The sequence below is a fragment of the Chanos chanos genome, chromosome 4 (genome assembly GCF_902362185.1).
Source record: "Chanos chanos chromosome 4, fChaCha1.1, whole genome shotgun sequence".
NCBI lineage: Eukaryota > Metazoa > Chordata > Actinopteri > Gonorynchiformes > Chanidae > Chanos > Chanos chanos.
The window spans coordinates 51,076,015-51,097,011 of NC_044498.1; the positions used below are offsets into that span (position 1 = coordinate 51,076,015).

General features: G+C 43.4%; 3 protein-coding genes across 3 annotated transcripts; 1 reads left to right on the top strand and 2 right to left on the bottom strand.

The window, feature by feature from the left end:
• Positions 1-1,490: 1,490 nt before the first annotated feature.
• Positions 1,491-3,144, bottom strand: borcs7 (BLOC-1 related complex subunit 7). Its single transcript, XM_030772726.1, has 5 exons — positions 3,010-3,144; positions 2,555-2,617; positions 2,399-2,442; positions 2,213-2,233; positions 1,491-2,108 (listed from the first exon to the last, which is right to left on the bottom strand). The coding sequence occupies exons 1-5, from the start codon at positions 3,139-3,141 to the stop codon at positions 2,057-2,059; spliced, it is 312 nt and encodes a 103-aa protein (XP_030628586.1). The 5' UTR covers positions 3,142-3,144; the 3' UTR covers positions 1,491-2,056.
• An 807-nt stretch (positions 3,145-3,951) lies between these two features.
• On the top strand, positions 3,952-7,040 carry cyp17a1 (cytochrome P450, family 17, subfamily A, polypeptide 1). Its single transcript, XM_030772432.1, has 8 exons — positions 3,952-4,266; positions 4,437-4,575; positions 4,871-5,100; positions 5,218-5,304; positions 5,473-5,682; positions 5,925-6,094; positions 6,482-6,585; positions 6,745-7,040. Exons 1-8 carry the CDS (start codon positions 3,952-3,954, stop codon positions 7,038-7,040), a joined length of 1,551 nt encoding a protein of 516 aa, XP_030628292.1.
• Positions 7,041-10,247: 3,207 nt separating this feature from the next.
• wbp1la (WW domain binding protein 1-like a) lies at positions 10,248-20,709 on the bottom strand. The gene is made up of 4 exons (XM_030771290.1): positions 20,528-20,709; positions 14,670-14,772; positions 11,892-12,053; positions 10,248-11,106 (listed from the first exon to the last, which is right to left on the bottom strand). Exons 1-4 carry the CDS (start codon positions 20,633-20,635, stop codon positions 10,355-10,357), a joined length of 1,125 nt encoding a protein of 374 aa, XP_030627150.1. The 5' UTR covers positions 20,636-20,709; the 3' UTR covers positions 10,248-10,354.
• Between the last annotated feature and the right edge of the window lie 288 nt (positions 20,710-20,997).

The following is a 20,997-nucleotide window of genomic DNA, read 5'->3' on the forward strand; positions in this document are numbered from 1 at the left end:
AGAGAGAGACAGAGAGAGAGAGACAGAAAGAGAGAGAGACAGAGAGAGAGAGAGAGAGAGAGAGAGACAGAGACAGAGAGAGAGAGAGAGAGACAGAGAGAGAGAGAGACAGAGAGAGAGAGAGAGACAGAGACAGAGAGAGAGAGAGACAGAGAGAGAGAGAGAGAGAGAGACAGAGACAGAGAGAGAGAGAGAGAGAGAGAGAGAGACAGTACTGTTGCTCAGACCGGTAGGGTTTCTTATTTCATCTTCAGTCGGGTTTCCATCTGCACAGCTTCACCTGGAGGAATGTCTCCACTGAGACCTTGATGGCTGATAAGATGGGTGTTCCAGTGGCTTTTGGAGGAATGCTGCACTCAGCTCAAGGCTCTGGATCTTGGCTGGATCTGGATCTTTCATCTTTATATGATTTTATTTGTGCAGGTTTACCTGAGCCGAGGAGCCAGGCGTGAGCGGCGCTGTATTACAGTTACTACAGGAAATCATCACCTGTTTAAATTTACATTTACCAATTTAAGCACACCTCTAAAAGCACCTGACATTATGAATACATACAAAACGTACATGGCTAAGCTGACACGAGACAACAGCTTTAAGTTCCATTGTGCATTTGTGATTACCATACAGCAAAGGTAGAGAACTTAACAACCAAAAGCAACGTGTAGAACGCAGATTATAACATCCTCCAAAACCAAGGACCTAACTCTTTATTACGTAACTGTCCTATTACACCCTGTCAAAGAATTGATGTATGGCCAACCACGCAAAAAAAAAAGGAAACACATGCCATATTTAATCATGGTTTGGCTTTTAAGTGGACAACATGTAAAATGAATCGTTAAAAAAGAACTCTATCTGATCCTGTATTTTCCATGCCACAGACAGACGCATGGAGACACAGCTGTTGCTGATCAATATGAATACACTTGACAGTATTAATTCCTTTTTTTCAGCTGTAGGCAGCTGAACATTCCAAACCTCTCTTGACGTGCGTGATGCATTACCGCTGGTTGAGTCTTAATTTTTCGTTCAAAAATAAACTACTGACTCAAGTGAAAACCTTGCGCTGGAATCCAAAATGTCCTGAGAATGTGTTCAAGGTTATCCTCAAGGACAGCCATCTGCTTGGCCTTGGGCACAAACTGGAGATACTGAATGTGGGTGTAGTTGTCATTATTCAACCCTGTACTTTCCATATATGCTTTAACTGATGTGGTAGCTCTCCCAGACACGAACCACTTACACACACACTTTCCTCGCTGACTTTCAGAGGATCCCAAAATGAAAAAAAAAACCCCAAAAACCTGCAGCCCCGTACAGAAGCACATTAAAAAAGGGCCGATACAAACAAAGATTATTCATTTATTAGTTTTCATATATATATATATATATATACATATATTAAGAAAAATCACACAAATTAATATTTTCTTTTTCAGAGCGAAATCAATCTCTAGACATTTTGATATTCCCTTGAACTGTTACATGGACGTGTCACACACAGCACACAAAACAAAACAAATTTCCTAGTTGATTTGTCACATGAAACATTTTTACCATTAGGAATGTTTCACTTGTTAGGTATTTCAGTTCACTCTGCACAGAACTGTAAAACAGATCTATCACAAACATCACCTATAGTAACATTTACAAGTTACTGTAAGGTTATACCTCCCTGTATCTTACTGTAAGGTTACACATTAGAATGAACGAGGTGGTCAAAACTGCTAACACAAGAAGAAATATGCAAAAACATGAATCCTACAAGTGCACATAAAAACGCATGGCCAGATGTCACTTCAAATGTACAAGTCTCTATGAATGTTTGAGAGTCTACAAGATACCATAGGGACCTTCCGCATTGGCTTTTTAGTTTTTGCAGTGAGTGCTGAGAGACAAGCTGCGACACAGAAAAAAACATCCACGCTGTGGCCTGGGACTATGTAGCCTTTTCTTATGGGTGGCAGAACAATGGAAGCTTTCCAGGGTTTGGCATGAGCATTACCAGGTTAGTAGAATTATCAGGTGAGATTCTCAATACTGTGTAGCTGCCGTATCATTTGAGTAAGTGTCTGAGTTGATCCTGAAGGTTTTTCGAGTGCTCCACACTGTGAAGAGAAGATACGGGTATCAGATGTTTTGGCGTGGAGTTTCTCACAATAATGCGAAACCGCCACTCTAAACGCCAACCACAAACGATATTTTGACTTACTTCTTTTGTATCGCTTCCTGTCTAGAAAAGAAAAGAAAAGAAAAGAAAAGAAAAGAAAAAGTAAAAATGTGACACTATAGTGCTATATTTGATATTTTATGATTTATAGGGAGTCATAATGAACCATTTTATATTATACTCTTACATAGGTGTGCAATGTTAAAAAAGTGGACAGATGCTACTTACTGATATTGCAAATGAGTGGTAATTATGGACATTTTCCTTAGACTCTGCAACACAATGATGACGTTTCTTAAATGAAAGGTTTCAGTTAATCGCCTACAATAAACTAGTTTTGCACACTTAAATGTCGTACATACAAATTACATAAATAACACTCACGTCTTCTGAATGCAGAATAGCGTCCTCCTGAATAACCATATTTCTGGCTGCTTGACCGAGTAGCTGAAAAAGACAAAACTTCAGTTCGCGAGATTATAACGTTGGCTTATTCAGTTTAATAATTGGATGAACGAGTAACACCGGTTTGACCGGTAGGCTTCAAATACTTAGTTATCTTATATTATTCTAGCTTGCGGGATGAAGAGAAAGTTACCTTGCAACAAATTCTGAAAAAGGATAATATTCTCTTTACGCAATCAAACCACACTGTCTGAGACACAACGGGGATGTACTTCACACTGTTTTAATTCATAAAAAATTAAGCTGGTCACGGGATGTACTGTTGTCTCCAAGCATAGTGCCCACAATGACATCTAACAAGCTAGCAAGCTAGCAATCAGGCTAGAGAGTATTAAAGAACAGAACAGGCCTGTTGTCATGGCTTTCCTTTTTACCTCTTGACTGCGTGATCCTTTTAAAACTTGACGGGTAAGGGCAATAACATCTCCGCTACAAGAACCCACTTTATCAGACAAAAGACCCTTAACTGACTGGCCGAACCTGGGCTGAGAGTCTGAGGAAGACATTGCTGCTATGTTTACTACGGCAGAGTACGAGGGACAAATTGTAGACGTATTTCGGAATAGACAACGCGAAAATGTATATCTCACACAAGCACACGAATATCCCGATTATTTTTTCACTCTTTAGATCGTTACAGAAGGCCTACAGTATTGAAAATAAAACTAACGACTATGTAGCGTAAAGGACGTCTAAGAAGCAACACAACGCCTCAAATTGAGTGATGAAGCTAATTAGAAAAAAGCCCCTGTACGTGTCTTTATATGTGTGCGCTATGTATTTTCTGTTAGGGTGTCAAATGTTCGCTCTTTTGAAACTCCTCTTGAGCGCTGCACAAATGATTAAGGTTATAGACGTTTGCACAAACGAATCTATAGTAGAAATGCATTAAATGCGTTATCCACCTAAATTAAATTAATATATAGCATAACCAAAACACAGAAAGAAAGAAAGAAAGAAAGAAAGAAAGAAAGAAGGACAATGCATGCTCTCAATCAATAAAGAACGACAATAATAAAATTATTACAAATGAAAATGCTTATGGAAGAATAGACATCTATGTATATCTCTCTGTTCAAATGCAATCCTGGATCCTTTCTTGACCTTTGTTTAAACTGGCACCGGCTGAACCGTTAAAGATAAGTAGGGTGGAAGTATCTGGGGTCAAGGGGCTGGCATTGAAGGAGAGGGGATAAAATCCAGTGTCTGTTTGATCACACGGACAATGATGCGCTGGAGCCTCAGACAGACAGACACAGACACGGTGTTAAATAAAAACGCTCCTGAAGTCCTGGGCCCTACATGTCCCTCACAGAATGGCATGGCTTATCGGCGCGTGTGTGTTCTCAGCAGTGACTGTCATCTGGTTCTATCTGAGGAGAAAAATACGCGGCTTTCTGGCGGTCGACAGGAGCCCTCCGAGTCTGCCTGCTCTTCCCATCATCGGGAGCATTCTCAGTCTGCACAGTGACAGCCCTCCTCACATCTTCTTCCAGCAGCTGCAGAAGAAATACGGAGATATTTACTCCCTGAAAATGGGCTCCCATAACGTCCTCATCATCAACAACCACCTCCACGCCAGAGAGGTCCTGCTGAAAAAAGGCAAGACCTTTGCTGGGAGACCCCGCACTGTGAGTGATTTCCTTCATCTTTTAGAAAACACCTCTGACACTAAAGACAACCTTGTGTTAGGTTTTCACGAGAGTGACAATGGTCCAGGCTTCTGATGAAGTGATTTGCAGACGTTTACCGTATGTGTGTTGTGAAAAAAAAATCAATCAGTCTACTTCCTGTGTTGAAGGTTACCACAGACCTGTTGACCCGGGATGGGAAGGACATAGCCTTTGGAGACTACAGTGTCACATGGAAGTTCCACAGGAAAGTGGTGCATGGAGCCCTGTGCATGTTTGGAGAAGGGGCTGCCTCGATCGAGGAGATAAGTGAGTGTCAGACAATGTGGTGAAATTCATGCTGGTCTATTCTTTTAAACAGCAAGTGTGGTGAAATTCATGCTGGTCTATTCTTTTAAACAGCAAATTAAAGTTTATGGGGCTTTGGATTTGTAATAAATTCATTTTATCATGGGACTTACATCCATCTCTCTGTCTCTTCTTCTCTCTCTCTCTGCCTCTCTCTCTCTCTCCCTCTCCCTCCCCTCCCTCTGTCTGTCCATCCTATCTCTTTCCCCCTCTTTCTCTCCTATCCCTCTCTCCCTCTCTCTCTCTGTGTCCCCAGTCTCCAGAGAGGCCAGCTCGATGTGTGAAGTTCTGACTGAGATGCAGAGCACAGCTGTAGATCTGGCTCCAGAGCTGACCCGGGCGGTCACAAACGTTGTCTGCTCCCTGTGTTTCAGCTCCTCCTACAAACGTGGGGATGCTGAGTTTGAGTCTATGCTTCAGTACAGCCAGGGCATCGTGGACACGGTTGCAAAGGACAGTTTGGTGGATATCTTCCCCTGGCTGCAGGTATAACAAACCCTTTAACACAGACCTTGTACTTTCTCTTCACACTTTCAGAAGAGTCAGCTCTGTAGTGCATAGTAGCAACTTTGTCTCTCCATTTTTTTTTTTTGGTTGTATCAGATATTTCCTAATGAAGACCTAAGAATCTTGAAGCAGTGTGTTTCAATCAGAGACAGATTACTTCAAAAGAAGTATGAGGAGCACAAGGTAAAAACAAACATTTACATTGTTTACAGTCTTGAGTGTAGTTTTCTGTGTATTGATATTCCAGAGCCGTTCGGTGGGAATTCTAGATTCACTGTTTGGTTCTGTCGTGAATCATCTCATGCTGTTTGTCGCTGTGGCTTTCTGAGTGAGCTTTGTCGGCCCCTGCAGGCGGACTACAGCGATAACATTCAGCGGGATCTGCTGGATGCGCTGCTTAGGGCCAAACGCAGCTCAGAGAATAATAACACCAGCACCCAGGGTGTGGGTCTGACCGATGACCACCTGCTCATGACGGTGGGAGATATCTTTGGAGCAGGCGTAGAGACAACCACTACTGTCCTGAAATGGTCCATTGCTTATCTAATTCACTATCCTCAGGTAAATCAAACATGACACATTCCAGTACACTGATTATTTTCACTGGCTGAAAAATAACATGTATATATATGTCTTACAATCAAATTAAGAGCAAATGATTTGGTGCGTGTTTCTGTGGCTGGATTTTCTAAACATTAAAATATAATTTTTTCTCTGATACGACAGCAAAAAAACCTACCTTTATTGTACATCTTACGGAAGAAAGTCCCTGATAATTCTCTGACTGTGCCCACACTGATCAGGTGCAGAAAAAGATTCAAGAGGAACTGGACATTAAGATTGGGAGGGACAGACACCCCCAGCTCAGTGACAGAGGAAACCTGCCGTATTTGGAGGCGACCATAAGGGAGGTGCTCCGAATCCGTCCCGTGTCTCCTCTTCTGATTCCCCACGTGGCTCTCAAAGACACCAGGCAGGGTCACTATTTACACCTTACACGACAGGACGGAAAAAAAACCTACACAGGAGACTTCTGAAATGGCTGTGTTTTTTTCCTTCTCTACTTGAAATCAATACTTTTAAGACGAGAGAGAGAGAGAGAGAGAGAGAGAAAGAAAGAAAGTTCATGTCTCCGCATGTTGAATAATGATAATTTGGATAATTTGGGGAGGTCCTCTGAAATTTTGTGATCCCAAAGCAAGAATGAACATTACTGCTCCTTGTAACATCTTGCACCGAGACCCCAAAGAAGTACTGACACTAGATAACGGGTGCCTCTGTTTTATATTTAACATTCTTATTATTTTGCATGACTAGTTTTTGAACACAAACGACCTCTAACGTTTGCCCTTTGACACAGCATTGGAGAGTACACCGTGCGGAGAGGGGCGAGGGTCATCGTTAACCTGTGGGCTCTGCACCATGATGAAAACGAATGGAAAAATCCAGAACTCTTTGACCCTGGTGAGAATCACTACCACACAACAATAAAACAATAGTATTAACATTAAATGCAACACTATCAATAACTGAGTTAAGGTGATCCATGTGATGTAAACACAGGGTCACATTTTCTTTGTTTACATAAAGTTAGAGCCGTATTGTGCTTCATTTCCTGACCAGGGCGTTTCCTGGACGAGGAGGGCCGCGGCCTGCGCTATCCGTCCGCCAGCTACCTCCCCTTCGGCGCCGGGGTGCGGGTGTGTCTGGGCGAAGCCCTGGCGAAGATGGAGCTCTTCCTGTTCCTGGCGTGGATCCTGCAGCGTTTCACCCTGGAGGTGCCGCCCGGGCAGCCGTTGCCCGAGCTACGGGGCAAGTTTGGCGTGGTTCTCCAGCCCCTGAGGTATGAGGTGAAGGCGAGACTGAGGGAAGAGTGGAAAAAGCAGCAGCAGGTTCTTCAGTCAAAGGATGTGAAATGACGACTTGGTCTGACTCTTCTGAACTGTTTGTTTTTTTTTGTTTTTCAATGTCAGTTCTGTTGGACTCCATGCTCACAGATTTGTAGGTGGTACGATGGCCAGTGAGAAGCCTGGAGGTAAATATTTTAAGACATGATGAGCTCTGTGGCATCTGACACACAAGGGAGGGAAGGAGGAAGGGACTTGCATGTACTCATTATTTCTGTTTAAAAAAAAAAAAAAAAATTGCACAATTGATGAGGTTCATGAGTCAGTGTGAGAAGATAACACGTGTCCAACGAAAGCTTTATTTGAATCTGTCTAAAATAGGCAATCAAACCAGTTTGAGTTGAAAAACCAAACCAAACCAAACCAAACCAAACCAAACCAAAAACGAAACAAAAACAAACAAAACAAAAAACCACCGTCGGTAAAACAAGGTGCATTACTTTAATTTCATAACAGTGCGTACAACATACACGCACACACGCACGCACACACACACACACACACACACAGAGGCTGGATTTTGAGGTTTCTTTCTTTCTCTTTTTTATTTTATGTTGTACATTCTTTCAAAGTCATTTAATTGGCTGGGGCTTTATACAAAATGTTACATAAAGCAGAGAATGCAGTTTTTTATTATACATGTTGATGACCGATACAAAACTAAAATGTAGTACCTGGTGTCTCATCAGAGCCAGACAGGCAAAGCCACTGACTCCAATCGTCTTCATCATTAGCATACAAACCCGCTGCATCAATGTTAAAACAGTGCAACCACACCTCATTCAGGCTATGCAAACTAACAAACAAACAAACAGAATAATAATAATCTTTCACAAGAAAGTGTCACTATGTCTCAACTTTCCTCTTTTTTTTTCTTTTTTTTCTTTTTCTTGAATTTAAACCGCAGACATTTTTGGTCTCATGATCGAAAAAAAGTGAGAGAGAGAAAACAGATGCAACTTTAAAAAAAAAAAAAAAAAAAAGAAAAAAAAGAAAAAAAAGCTAAATAAACATGATGAAGTCCTTCTTGAATTGATGGCTTATTCATTCACACAATGGCTTGATAAAGAAGCAATAAACTGCAGCTTGTGGTACAACTTAGATTAAAACAGGAAAACACATCATTCAGCGCCTGTTCCCAGACCAGTCTTCAGACTCAGGCTTTCTGCATAAACAGTCGGTCAGACTGTTCCTGCGCTGCTCTGACCTGGGTGTAAACTATATGAGGAGAGTCTGCACACAGAGGCGGTGCCTCCAGGCTGTGCTGGTAGGACGCGAACCTGCCCAGTATGTCCACTATTGTTTTCTTAAGGGATTCAGATCCTCATCAACACGCACTCACTTGCACATCTGTGACCTTTGACCTTCGCCTCATCTTAAGTGCCCTGGACTGCAGCCAGCCACTCGTCAGAGAAACAGCTTAGCAATGCAGGTTACAAATGCAGCTGACAAATACAAACAATTCACTCCAGACAAGCCATCAACGTCACACACACACACACACACACACACACACACACACACACACACACACACACACACACACACACACACAAGGAATGCAGTGGAGCAGCTTTTAAGGCCTGTCTCTTCTACTGCAATAGACAAAAAGAAAGAGAGAAAAACAAGGAAGAAAAGGTCAGCTCCTCAGTCACTCAGTTTAAAGGCAAAGCTACTGAATGCTAATGACAGTATCTGAATAGCTTGTAAATACACTACAAAACCTTTCTCTGGCATTAGGCTTGTGAAGCACCACAGGGTCTCATGGTGGACAGTTCCCTTACAGTATTAGGAAAAAAAAAATGTTGTAATGTAAGGCAAGGAAAGCGTCTTATGTGAACAGGTTAAGGCAAAAGCTTGTTACATTGAGATCTCTACAGGGAGTTTACTGAGTGCCCATGATAAGATGAGGACTAGCCCAACATACCACCTTACAACCACCCGATGACATCGCCACTGACGCAACAGGAAACACTCCAAATAAAAATGTCATTAGTCACTCATACTGGCCCTTAAGTCTTAATCCTTCTACATGAAAACATTTCTAAGGCATGTGAAAGAACAGAATGACCAAAAACAAAGGCACCTAATTAAGTTTTGACTCTCATTCAGTACATGAGGACACGCAAACCAAGAAAAGTCACTGCCTTCAATAATAATAATAATCATCATAATAATAATAAAAGTTTTTAGCATGATAAATATTCACATATTTGGTTAAAAGAAAAATCAACTGTTGTGTTGTTTGCTGAGTTACAGTACATAAAGCAAAAGAGATCAGAAGATACAGGGTCATAATACAGTATACTGCATCTATTACAACTTAAATATGAATGATCTGAGTTTTGGTTACAGCTGACACACACGCACATGTCCATATAACAAAACCATCCTAAGGTTTAGCCTGACTGAAACTTAACCCTTGTCCAGAGAGAGAGCACAGTTCTCTAAAATCAATCCCACAGGCCACAAGTCCATCTCTTGACATTCAGCTCTTCCCAAATCTCTGTGACACACAGCCATGGGTCAGGCTCTGCCCCTGTTCCCTAGCAACAACACTCAAACAGGTTCCATTCCCCATTATGAGAAATAAGAACACCACGATAATATGGTCTACAGTTTAAAAATAAAACAAAAGCCTACATAAGTCTTATGTACTGAAGTTTCCATGGACTGCACACGCTAACCAACTGTGCATTTCTTTATTTATTGAATTATTTATTTTGAAATTTTCTGGTTTTTTTTTTGTTTTGGTTTTTTTTTTGCATTTGTTGCACTGCGTAATTCAGTCTTTGTGAATACGACAGGATGTACTAAAGAACTGACATTCAAGCTCTGAATTCACTTGAATAGAAAATGCACACAAGCCCCTGTCTCATTCAGTGCTCTAAAACCCAAAAGGCTCCACATACTGACACAGACGAGAAAACAACCCTGCCTCCCCCTGGAAAATACAAACACCCGCCTCAGAAACATGGCGTTGCTTTTTTTGTTTGTTTGTTTTTTTTTTTTAAAGCTGTCAGTCAAGTCCAACACGCAAGCAAAAAGACGAGTTCTCTTCTCTCCGCCTTCAAGTCACACCATCGTTTCAGGAAACGGGCGGGTAGAAATCTTCAGTGGATCTGTATGTCAATCAACGACACTGTCCCATGTGATCCAACCCCCCCCCCCCCCCCCCCCCCCACACACACACACACACACACACACACACACACACACTCACACTCACACTCATATACACACACAGACAGACAGTACAATAAAAGGAAAGGAGATAGCTGTCAAAACTCCTCCATGTTTGAATCTTTGTTGCAGATTATTTGTGCTCAGCTCTGGTTCTCTGTGCTGTTGCCGTGGTGATGGGCCTCCTGTTCATTAATGGTGTGCAAATGGAGGCAGACCTGCATGCGCTGGGCCAGGGGGGGCTCTGGCTGCTCGGGTCCCCGCTCGGGAGGGGGGGCCACGCCCCGCTCCTCCACCTCGCTCCCGTGAGAATCAGCCCCACGGGGGTTACAGCTGTCACAGAAGTCCTGCACCTCCAAGCCCTCCCTGTCCAGGAGCCCTTCCAACTCCTTCATCTCCTCCTCTTCCTCGCCCTCTCCCGCCCCACGGCTGCACACGCACACCTCGATCCCCGAGTCCCCCGTAAACCGCCGGTGACGTCCGGGCATCCTGTCTTTGAGGTCAAGACAACCGTCTTGGCACTGCTCCCCCAGCTGGGAAAACTCCTTGCGGCAGTTTGCTGGTTTGGGCGTGGTCGACACCCCAATGGCTGATGCTATGTGTTGAGACTGCCTGGCCTCATCTATATCCACGTAGGGTTTGCAGGCATCCTGTCCCGGGCAGAGCGGGGAGGGGGAATGAGATCTCTCCACACAGTGCCCTGACGAGCTGCTCTCACACTCGGGGTCTGAGGGGCACACCTGCAGGGAGGGGCAGAGTTCATCTCGCTGTTCAGGACTCAGGGGCCCAGCGCCGGGGGACTGTCCCGGCTGTGAGGCGCTGTACGGAGGGGGTGGCGTCGCCGGCCTGTTCTCCACCTCCTCGTATGCTGGTAAGAGGTAGCTGGGAAGAAACCCTGTCAGGAGGAGATACAAACGTTTAAAATCTGTCACACTGTCCTGTCAATCAGCTCAGCTAAGTGAAGTAAAAGTGTGTACTAACTGAAGCAGAATGGAAGTGAAGTGTAGTTGAGAGTGAAGTGTAAGTGTGTACTAACTGAAGCAGAAGGAAAGTGAAGTGTAGTTGAGAGTGAGGTGTAAGTGTGTACTGACTGAAGTAGAGTCAAAGTGAAGTGTAGTTGAGAGTGAGGTGTAAGTGTGTACTAACTGAAGCAGAAGGGAAGTGAAGTGTAGTTGAGAGTGAGGTGTAAGTGTGTACTGACTGAAGTGTAGTTGAGAGTGAGGTGTAAGTGTGTACTGACTGAAGTAGAGTCGAAGTGAAGTGTAGTTGAGAGTGAGGTGTAAGTGTGTACTGACTGAAGTAGAGTCGAAGTGAGGTGCAGCTGAGAGTGAGGTGTAAGTGTGTACTGACTGAAGTAGAAGGGAAGTGAAGAGTAGTTGAGAGTGAGGTGTAAGTGTGTACTGACTGAAGCAGAAGGGAAGTGAAGTGTAGTTGAGAGTGAGGTGTAAGTGTGTACTAACTGAAGCAGAATGGAAGTGAAGTGTAGTTGAGAGTGAGGTGTAAGTGTGTACTAACTGAAGCAGAAGGGAAGTGAAGTGTAGTTGAGAGTGAGGTGTAAGTGTGTACTAACTGAAGCAGAATGGAAGTGAAGTGTAGTTGAGAGTGAGGTGTAAGTGTGTACTGACTGAAGCAGAAGGGAAGTGAAGAGTAGTTGAGAGTGAGGTGTAAGTGTGTACTGACTGAAGTAGAAGGGAAGTGAGGTGTAGTTGTGGGCCTCTCTGTAAGCGATGAGGTTTATCTCGTGCTGTCGTTGTTGCTGCTGTAGGCGGTGTTTGGTTCGACGATGATGACACACACAGCAGCAGCTCAGGATGATGATAATGGTCCAGACCAGCCAGAACCCTGAGTCAAAAACACACACACACACACACACACATACAGACACACACACGCGCGTGCGCGCACACACACACGCACAAAGCAACAAAATCATTTCATGTAAAAGAAACCCCACAAAAAACAAAAAACACCAGCATCTGGCTTTATTACTGGGCCATTTAAGACTTCAGTCAATTTCTGCCTAAAAGCCAAAGATGGCTTAAAGACAGTGAGGGGACATAGGCGGCTCATTGACTATAACAACATTAAAGCCAAGGGAGCTCCTCAGTTTAAAACCAGATCTCAATGAGACTCATTTAAGACTGACCTAAGTGGGCTGACCGCTTATGGTCAGATCACCCTCTGCTGACACTGAAAACTTCTGCGCTCTGTTTTTATGACCACTTTGTGGTACAAAGGTAGAACCAAATTATCTGTGCATAGAACATGTTTTCCCCACGTCATGCCTTAATGATGTGGAAACAACAACAACAGGTTCTGAGGACTCTCTCCTGAGGGACTCTGTAATTAAGGGATCTAAGTTTTGACAGTGTTCCAAAAGTGAACAGAAGAGTGAAACGCACTGACAAGTACAAGCAGATGGAAGAAAAACAACATTTATTCTTTATGACGATTCCCCTGATTACGGTGCCTACTGATCCCCACCAATTAATCCGGTGCCTCATTAAAGTAAGAACATTTCACCGAGGGCATCGCATCACCGTGGACGACGCTGCCAAAACTCTGGGAGGGAACACTCTTCAGCCAATGGGAATAAAGGCAACATGGTTACTGTCGTCATGCGAGATCCAACCGTGTAAAACTTCGTCCCAAATAAAGCAGCAGCCGCTTTTGGAAGATGGAGATGTACTTCTCCAAATAGAGAAACTCAATGCAGCTGTTTACACCGGCTGTGTCGATCACGTTTCACATGAGACACGCCCACCCGGGACCTCCTTTATGTGGCGCAATGCGAAAGAAGAAGAAGAAGAAGAAGAAAGAAAAAAAGAAAGACGACATGCTTGAGAGTTTTTGACTCAGCAGATAACATGCCATAATTACTGTGGCCATGAGGTTAGTCGGCCCCCCCCCCCCCCCCCCCCCCCCCGTTGCTAAAATAGACAGTGTAGCAGGCAGAGGGGCTAAACCAATGAGACAGCTGCATTGCTGGTGGGTGTGACCAGTGCTGAATGACAGACAGCAAACCGCAACACACTCATACCTCTGCCATTAGGTCAGAAGTGTAAGGCATTAAAGCTCTGATAATTGAGGCACATATAGAACCGACACTAAGACAGCCACACAGGAACCTCACTCTAACTTCTGCAGAGACCAGAGCAGCTGCCTAGGCTGGAACCTCCCGTGCAAAGCATTCTCCCAGTGCATTCACTGGTTCCAGTATGGGTTATCTGGGCTGCTAAGTGGGGTTAGCTTACCAACACTGAATAATAATAATAACAAAAAAAAAAAATCATAAATGATTGTTTGGGGAAAAGGGGAATAATTAACGGCTGTGAAGTCACTCTAGATAACCTTTATAACAACAAAACATACAAATAACCTCAACAAACTCAATCTGGTCACATTTTGTCGTTATGAAAAGCGTGTGACTCATTGTAAATAGCTCTGAGGACAAATGAAAAACAAGAAACACTTTGCACTGTCTTCACATTCATTCATTTCAAACCATTCTGTCAGGACATATAAAACACTAATGTTATCAGACAGTAAGCCCTGTCAACTCCCCATTTAAAACTGTTAAGGCTTTCTTAATGACGTCTGGAATTCTGTGGCCCTGGCTTATTGTTCAACACGCGGTGAAACACTGACAGCAGGATTTGATGAGCCATTCCTTTCATTGACAGAGTTAAGCTGATCAATGAGGTTGAAGTCACTCTAGGTCTTTAAGGACAGCTCTTCCTGACATTACCCAACTCTGTGCTTTCTACATCTGCTGACGGAGGCCAGGTCTGACCGGTGCTAATTTGCTAAAGAAAAAAAAAACAAAAAAAAAAACCCCTACTGAAAAAAAACCCCAGCTGTCAATCTTAACAAGCAGCACCACTGTCTGAGCATGTGTTAGACAAGGCGGAGCCTGAGCAGAGATATTCAGCATCTCGTAAGGTCTCGATGACTCAGGAGGTCTGCAGACGTGTTAGTTATGGATATTGACAGATTGTTTACTTTCACGGACATCTGTCTCCAAGACACCACGTATCACATAACTGATAATGAATCATTTTCAATCTATGACCCACTCTGAACAAACTACCGAAAGCCTCACTGTCCTAATGACCACTACTCTTTTATGAACTTCCTTCTGGTTTTCACCAGTATTAAAATATGGCTATTGAATCAACGAGACATGGATCCCGTTACAGTCCGTGTGCCGACAAACTCAGAGCTGCAGAGGGAAGTTCAGGTCCTTCCACACACTGCGAGATGAAGAGACACTGATTGTACCTTAACGGATTCACTGGGTCGGTGAAATTCATATCCAAACACGCAAGGGCACTCCTGTCTCTAACGTGACCTACATCTGTGTGAAAGCATACTGCGGACTGTATTTTAAACTTGACCTTCACACCCGAGTGGGGAGGAGGAGGAGGAGGAGGAGGAGGAGGAGATGGGAGTACTTACACCAGAGCTCGTAGTAGTAGCTGCAGCAGCCGGCTTCCCCGCAGCAGTGGCCTGAGTCGCAGTAGTAACTCTGATTATTCACACCCAGGCAGCGGAGTCTGCCCTGTAAAACACATCACACACACACACACGCACGCACGCACGCACGCTCGCACGCACCCACACACACACACACACACACACACACACACACACACACACACGCGCGCGCGCACTGAGCACCCAGGGAACAGGCTTACAGTTCCATCTACAATAACAACTGTGATTATCTTACCAATGCTCGCCAAGACTGTGAGCTGCTATTACAGGTCAGTGACAAAATTTATCATGATGTGTGCTAATCCAATCAAAGTGATATCACAATGCAGTCTGGTCAAGGAAAAAAAAAAAAAACATAAGTTGTTTAAAAGCGTGTCTTTCATGACCTTGGATATGCAGACATGCACACAAGACAGAACATTCTGCCGCCACAAAACACTGCATTTCAATGCAACTGATAAACTGATAACCACTGCTACAGGCCAATGTCACTACTGAAGACTGGAGTTGATAACGCGTTTCCATCAACACATGCACTCCACTGTTCACATATGGCTGACTCAGTAACTCCACTACAACACTGGTCATACTGTCATACTTACAGAAGCACACAATGGGAAAGTACACAAAGACTAAACTGTGATGAGATGTCGGTCAACCATTAGTTGCTTAATTTCCACTGGAGAAAGAGAAGGAATCTGTGCTGACTCATTGAAGAGCCTGGTAAAGAGAGCCAGAGGCTTAACCCGTTTTTCTCCTGACATTACCTGTCCCAGGCCCAGCAGCAGAGGCATGGTGAAGATGTCACTTCCCTGGGCTCAGACACAAAGTGAGTGCTCACGCGGAGTAGTGAGGAGACGCACAGAAGGAGGTCAAGTCTGAGCGGAAAGGGGAGAGGCTGCCTCACACCAGCACTGGGAGCTATGGAGGGGCAAGTCAGATGGACTGGCTCAATTTAAACACACACAAACACGAACACACACACACACACACACACACACACACACACACACACAAACACACAACCTTTCAGCACAGCCCTGCAAACTGTGCCAGGGAATGCAAGTAAACAGGATGACACAGGAAAAGCAAAACTCCTTCTCGCTCCCCTTCACACGCACATGCACGCACACACACAAACACACACAAACACACACGCACACACCCCTCAACAAATGACATTTTCTTGTCTGACACTTGAGAGTCCAAGGGTGAGACGAGATGTGTGCCCATATTACACTGGTCAAATAGCTGTGTGTCTGCAGTCACGGGCTGAGTCTGGACATACGGTAATCAAAACTCAAATCCCCACACACAGTCAGTCAGAGTTACCGTAAGCCTGAATATGATCAAAGCTCATTTAAAAGCTATTTAATCAGTATTCCTCTCCACTACTTGCACAATATTCAAATCCAGATCAAAGTGTCTAACCAAAGAGCTTGTTTTCAGTCTTTTTGGAAATAAATTGTATCACTTTGTCCTGGGTTTATTTCCAAATAAACTATTTTGAGCAGCACCACCTCTTCAAATCAGCAACGACAGTAAACATCCAATACGGCAGAGACAAACCGCTCTACCCTGTAAGGCACATCTGCCACAAGTGATTCACCAAAACACAGTCTACACTACACGCAGACTACTGATAGAGAAAACCCTACATGAGTCTAAATGGCATGTCGAGGTGTCAGAAATGAGAGTGTTACTGGGTAAAACGAGTTGAAAATTCTAGGAGTGCTCTTGCGTTAAGATGAGCGTGATTGCTGTAAAGCCAGCGTGCTGTGCTGACCGGCCGAGGACGTGCTTTAACGCTGGGCGGTGGGACAGCGGCAGAGTGAAGCGGGACGCCAAATCGTCGAAGCTGCCGACGTAAGCCGATCTGCACATTCACAGGACGACAGGAGGCGAACTGCGCTTCATCATCTTCTCTTCTTTTAACAGATGCTTGTGTGTGGATTTTTCCATTCAGAGCCAAAGCAAAAAATCTGAAAGCTGGATAAACATCTAGTCCTGTGGTTTGGGACAATATTCTACTGGTAGGTCTAGGCTCTGCCCTTAAACACACACAGGAAAATCTGATATGACTGAGGCGAACGCCTCCTGCTGGGATAGCTTGGCTAGGCTTCTCACTGATGTGCATGGGAGAGCGTTTGTGTGGAGAGGGAAAAAAAACACAGGGTACATGCATGAGGATGGGCAGTGGGCCGGTCTGGGATGACTAACTCTTCACTACACTGGGAATAAACTACAGACTGGCTGATGTGGTGAAGGGGAGAAAACTTCTCTTTGACAATGAAACAACTCTACTGGTCCTTTAATGTGTGTATATATATATATATATATATATATATATATATATATATATATATATATATATATATAGAGAGAGAGAGAGAGAGAGAGAGAGAGAGAGAGAGAGAGAGAGAGAGAGAGAGAGAGAGAGAGAGAGTTTATTCCATCATTCTTTTTATTCAACTGCAGAAGTTGAATGTGAACATAATGGACATTAAGAAAGACCCCATCATGGGCCACTTTCCAGACCACTGGCTAGCACAGCACAGAAAAGAGGACTAAACATGTTAATGTGATTCTGAATGCTCTTTCTCTAACCGCCCAGAGAAGAGCGTGAGTAAGGGGCTTGTATGTCATTCATACCATACTGGTTCAACTCCATGCCAGTGTAAAGGCTACAGAGATTCCAGCTGTCAGACCCAAAAAGGTTTCTGACAGATTAGGTTAAAAGCCAAAGGTTTTCTGAAAAAGTCTCTTAAGATGGAACAAATAAACTTTTGACTAGGGCTACGTGCCCTGTTTTTGCCCTGCACATTCAGATTAGACTGTGCTGGAAATAACAGGTATTTAAACAAAGATTATATAAAGAAGATGACTGACAGCCCAGACATTTTACACTTCATTCATGTGTGGAGTGTACAATCAACCAAAGCAGTGTTTTTAATTAAGTCCACATACCATGAGACCGGGGGACTGGATTTTCTGCACGTCAGTGTTAACAGAGCAGTCCACGCAAACATGTAGATCAGAGTTAGCTCTGCTCACAATCAAAGACCACACTGGATCTGGTCCTGAACACCTCGACACAGTCGACCAGCCCCAGTGCTCTTCTACCTGCTGAGGACGTCCATTTTTGAAAAAAAAAAAAAAATGTATCACAGAGCAAGGAGCTCACTTAGTCACAGGAAGGAGCCAAATGAACCCAGACTGACCTTACACTGGGACTAGGCCCGCTCTGTGTTAGAGCTTAGCTCATTTTAACTAGGGGCTGTCCTGAAACATTCGAAGCTTCATTCAGTGCATTGGCATTCGATTGTGAAGTTAAGCATTCGATTATTAGGATGGGTGCTCAGTTGCAGTTTTAAGGTTGTTGCTACTGTAATACAAGATATTTAGATATTAAATTATCATTTGACAAACAATTTTGCCGATAAACACATATGCACTTTTTGAATTTCAGTAACAGAGGCCTCGTGTTGTTCTCAATCAAGGCGTCATAAATTCACGCATAAACTAGGACTAACGTCCATCTGTGATTCTCAGTCCTGGACAGCAAAAAAAGTCCAAAAAAAATAACCTGGTTTAGAGGCATTTTAAGCTTATTGATGATGAGGAAAATGCATAGCGCCAGATACGCAAGATAAAACTCGTGAACCATCACTCAACAACAAATCTGGGAAACCATCTGAAAAGTGTACAAGTTTATTTCTGATTTCGTAAAATGGCTATCTGAGTGTATTAAGGTCTACAGTATCGTCAGTGACGCCCGTGTTTTGTTTAGCCTACTGGGCAGACAATCACTGTATTATTTGTGAATGTTAAGGTGCTTCCCCAGCTAGGGAAGGAATGCCAACCGTCCACTCCGCAAAGACAGAGAACTCTGGATAAAATGATGTAATTAATGTCTATTAAAGAGTGGTAAACTTTTTTTTTTCTTTTAAAAAGCGTTACTTGTAGTTTCTCATATTCATATTACTGAGTAGAAAGTAGATTATCCCAAAAACAACAGGCCAAAACGATAACGCCACGTCACAGATATTCGAAGCTTCGTTCAAAAAAGGTCGGCTAAACATCAACTGGCAAAAAATGGCATTCGATACAGCCCTAACTTTAAGGCTAAGCTCAAAGGCCAGTCCAGTCAGTCTTCCCTTACAGGCAACTGCAGGACTAACATTTGAAAAACTGTGTCATGTGATTAGGGTTACATGGGGTCTCTAACATGCATCTCAGATTCAGGGCACAATTGATCTTGTGACAGTCTTTGTCCTGAAGGGCCTCAAAACAGCACCTGTATAAGTGGTTCACTTTCAGGAGAACCCGTGTATTTGGACTCAGGTGTCAACTTCACAACACAAGCACATCTTATTAGACTAATCCATCAGTTGAAAAATCAGCAGATGTATTGAATCAGACATGTCAGCACAGGGCTGATAGAAACATGTGCAGGAGAGACAGGGCACTTCAGGACGTGGATGAGAGAGGGAGATAAAGAGAGAGAGAGTAAGAGAGAGAGAGAGAGGTTGACTCAGAACAAACTGCTTCTGGGGCTCATTGCTGCATGTCTTTGCCAGATTGAGTCTGGAACATGCGTTCTTGCTCTTGCTCAGGGTCATAACATTCACAGTGTAGACTGTGAATTTTGGTTGGGTGAAATCTTCTGCTCACAGTGGCAGTCAGTGCTGACAGCCCAACACTGCTGAACCACCCAAAGAACTGTTTCCTGTATAAACGATTCTTCGGTCCTGTTCTTAACAACTGACCCGAGCAAGCAAGTGGTTTCACCCCCAATCATTTGAAACAAACTTGTAAATGTGGGTAAGAGTTAAAGGTAACTTCTCATGCAGATATTAAACTGGTGTATAATAATATAAGCAAACGTTTGACCAATATTCTGAATAGGTGCACAACTTAAGATGAACTCAAACTTTGAGTTCAAACTTTAACCACAAGTCACAGACTGTCAAAAACAAATCCAAATGCTTCAAGAGGAAACTTCAATTAAAAAGTCTGGACTTATTTTGTTTTCAAAGACCGTGTTTGTAAAGAATAGCGTAGGCTAAGTGATCACTAACAAAACGTAATCAGTGTCAGTTTGAAACTGTAACCAAAAACCACTCGGATCATTTTATCGTGTTTTCACGGTATACAAGTGAGTGATGACAGGTGGCGTTTCTCACCACACAAATTTCACTAAACTATGAATTATGTTAACTCATTGTTTAGACCTCTCCATATCGAACTCGTGCGTCACACAAACCCCTCTGCTACCCAGATACTCATCAGACACTTTGAGAAACTCTTAACACAGCATTCGCTCTGACAGCTTCTTGTAAGCACCTTTTCCCAGTTTAAATTTGGGAATGCGTATTTTTAAACAACTTCAAATTGCCGATGAACAGTTCTGTGCTGATGAGTAAATTGTTTAGGTTGTGGCTACCGATGATGTATTATGCTAGCTAGGTGGCTTGCTAACTGACATAGGTTGAGTTACTTCCAAACAACTTTGTTAGCTCAACGCTAGTTTAAGGCAGTTCGTTTTGTTCGAAATATTATCCATTTAGCCTTGCTACCTTTTCACAAGTTGGTAACTTCAAAGGTATTCCACATTTGACAAACGTGATAATTCTTTCATAATATCCCTAATTTAACAATCTACCGTCTAAACAACTTCATACGCCAGACAAAAGAACTGTCATGAGGTATCTAACAACGACACCTTGCAGTAAATCAACAAGCTAGCTAAGTTAAAGTTAGCTCGCTGGAGTAACAAGACAACCACCTAGGGGAAACGTTAGCTAACGTTAGCTTACCTCCGTGCCTGCTCCTTCCGCTGACACCGAGCTGACGGATCCGACAGCGTTTAACAGAAACAGCCCCATTTTCAGAACCAAACAAAGGGTCTCCCCCATTCCCCACATTTTAAAAATTGTCCATACATCTACAGATTCGCAGCTATGACATGTAGCCAGCTGGTCGCCAGCTCTGTTTGCTGTACTTTTTTTTTCTTCAACTTCTACTCGGTAAGTGAGCATATGTACCGCCCCTATTGTACTGTATCATTGGACCATTCAAGCGGACACTCTCTGGATGTACCTTCTAAACGCCCTGTTATTGGCTGTTTTATCTGTCACTACAGAGCGTTGCAGTGCTGTCACAGTTGGTGTCGTTGGTTGGGTGTGACATGTCACTGTTCTCTTGTTTGCAAGGAAATCAGGTGATTATGTATTTAAAGAGACAAGGGGGGCTTCCGAAGTTGATTGTGTGATAACTAAATGTTCAC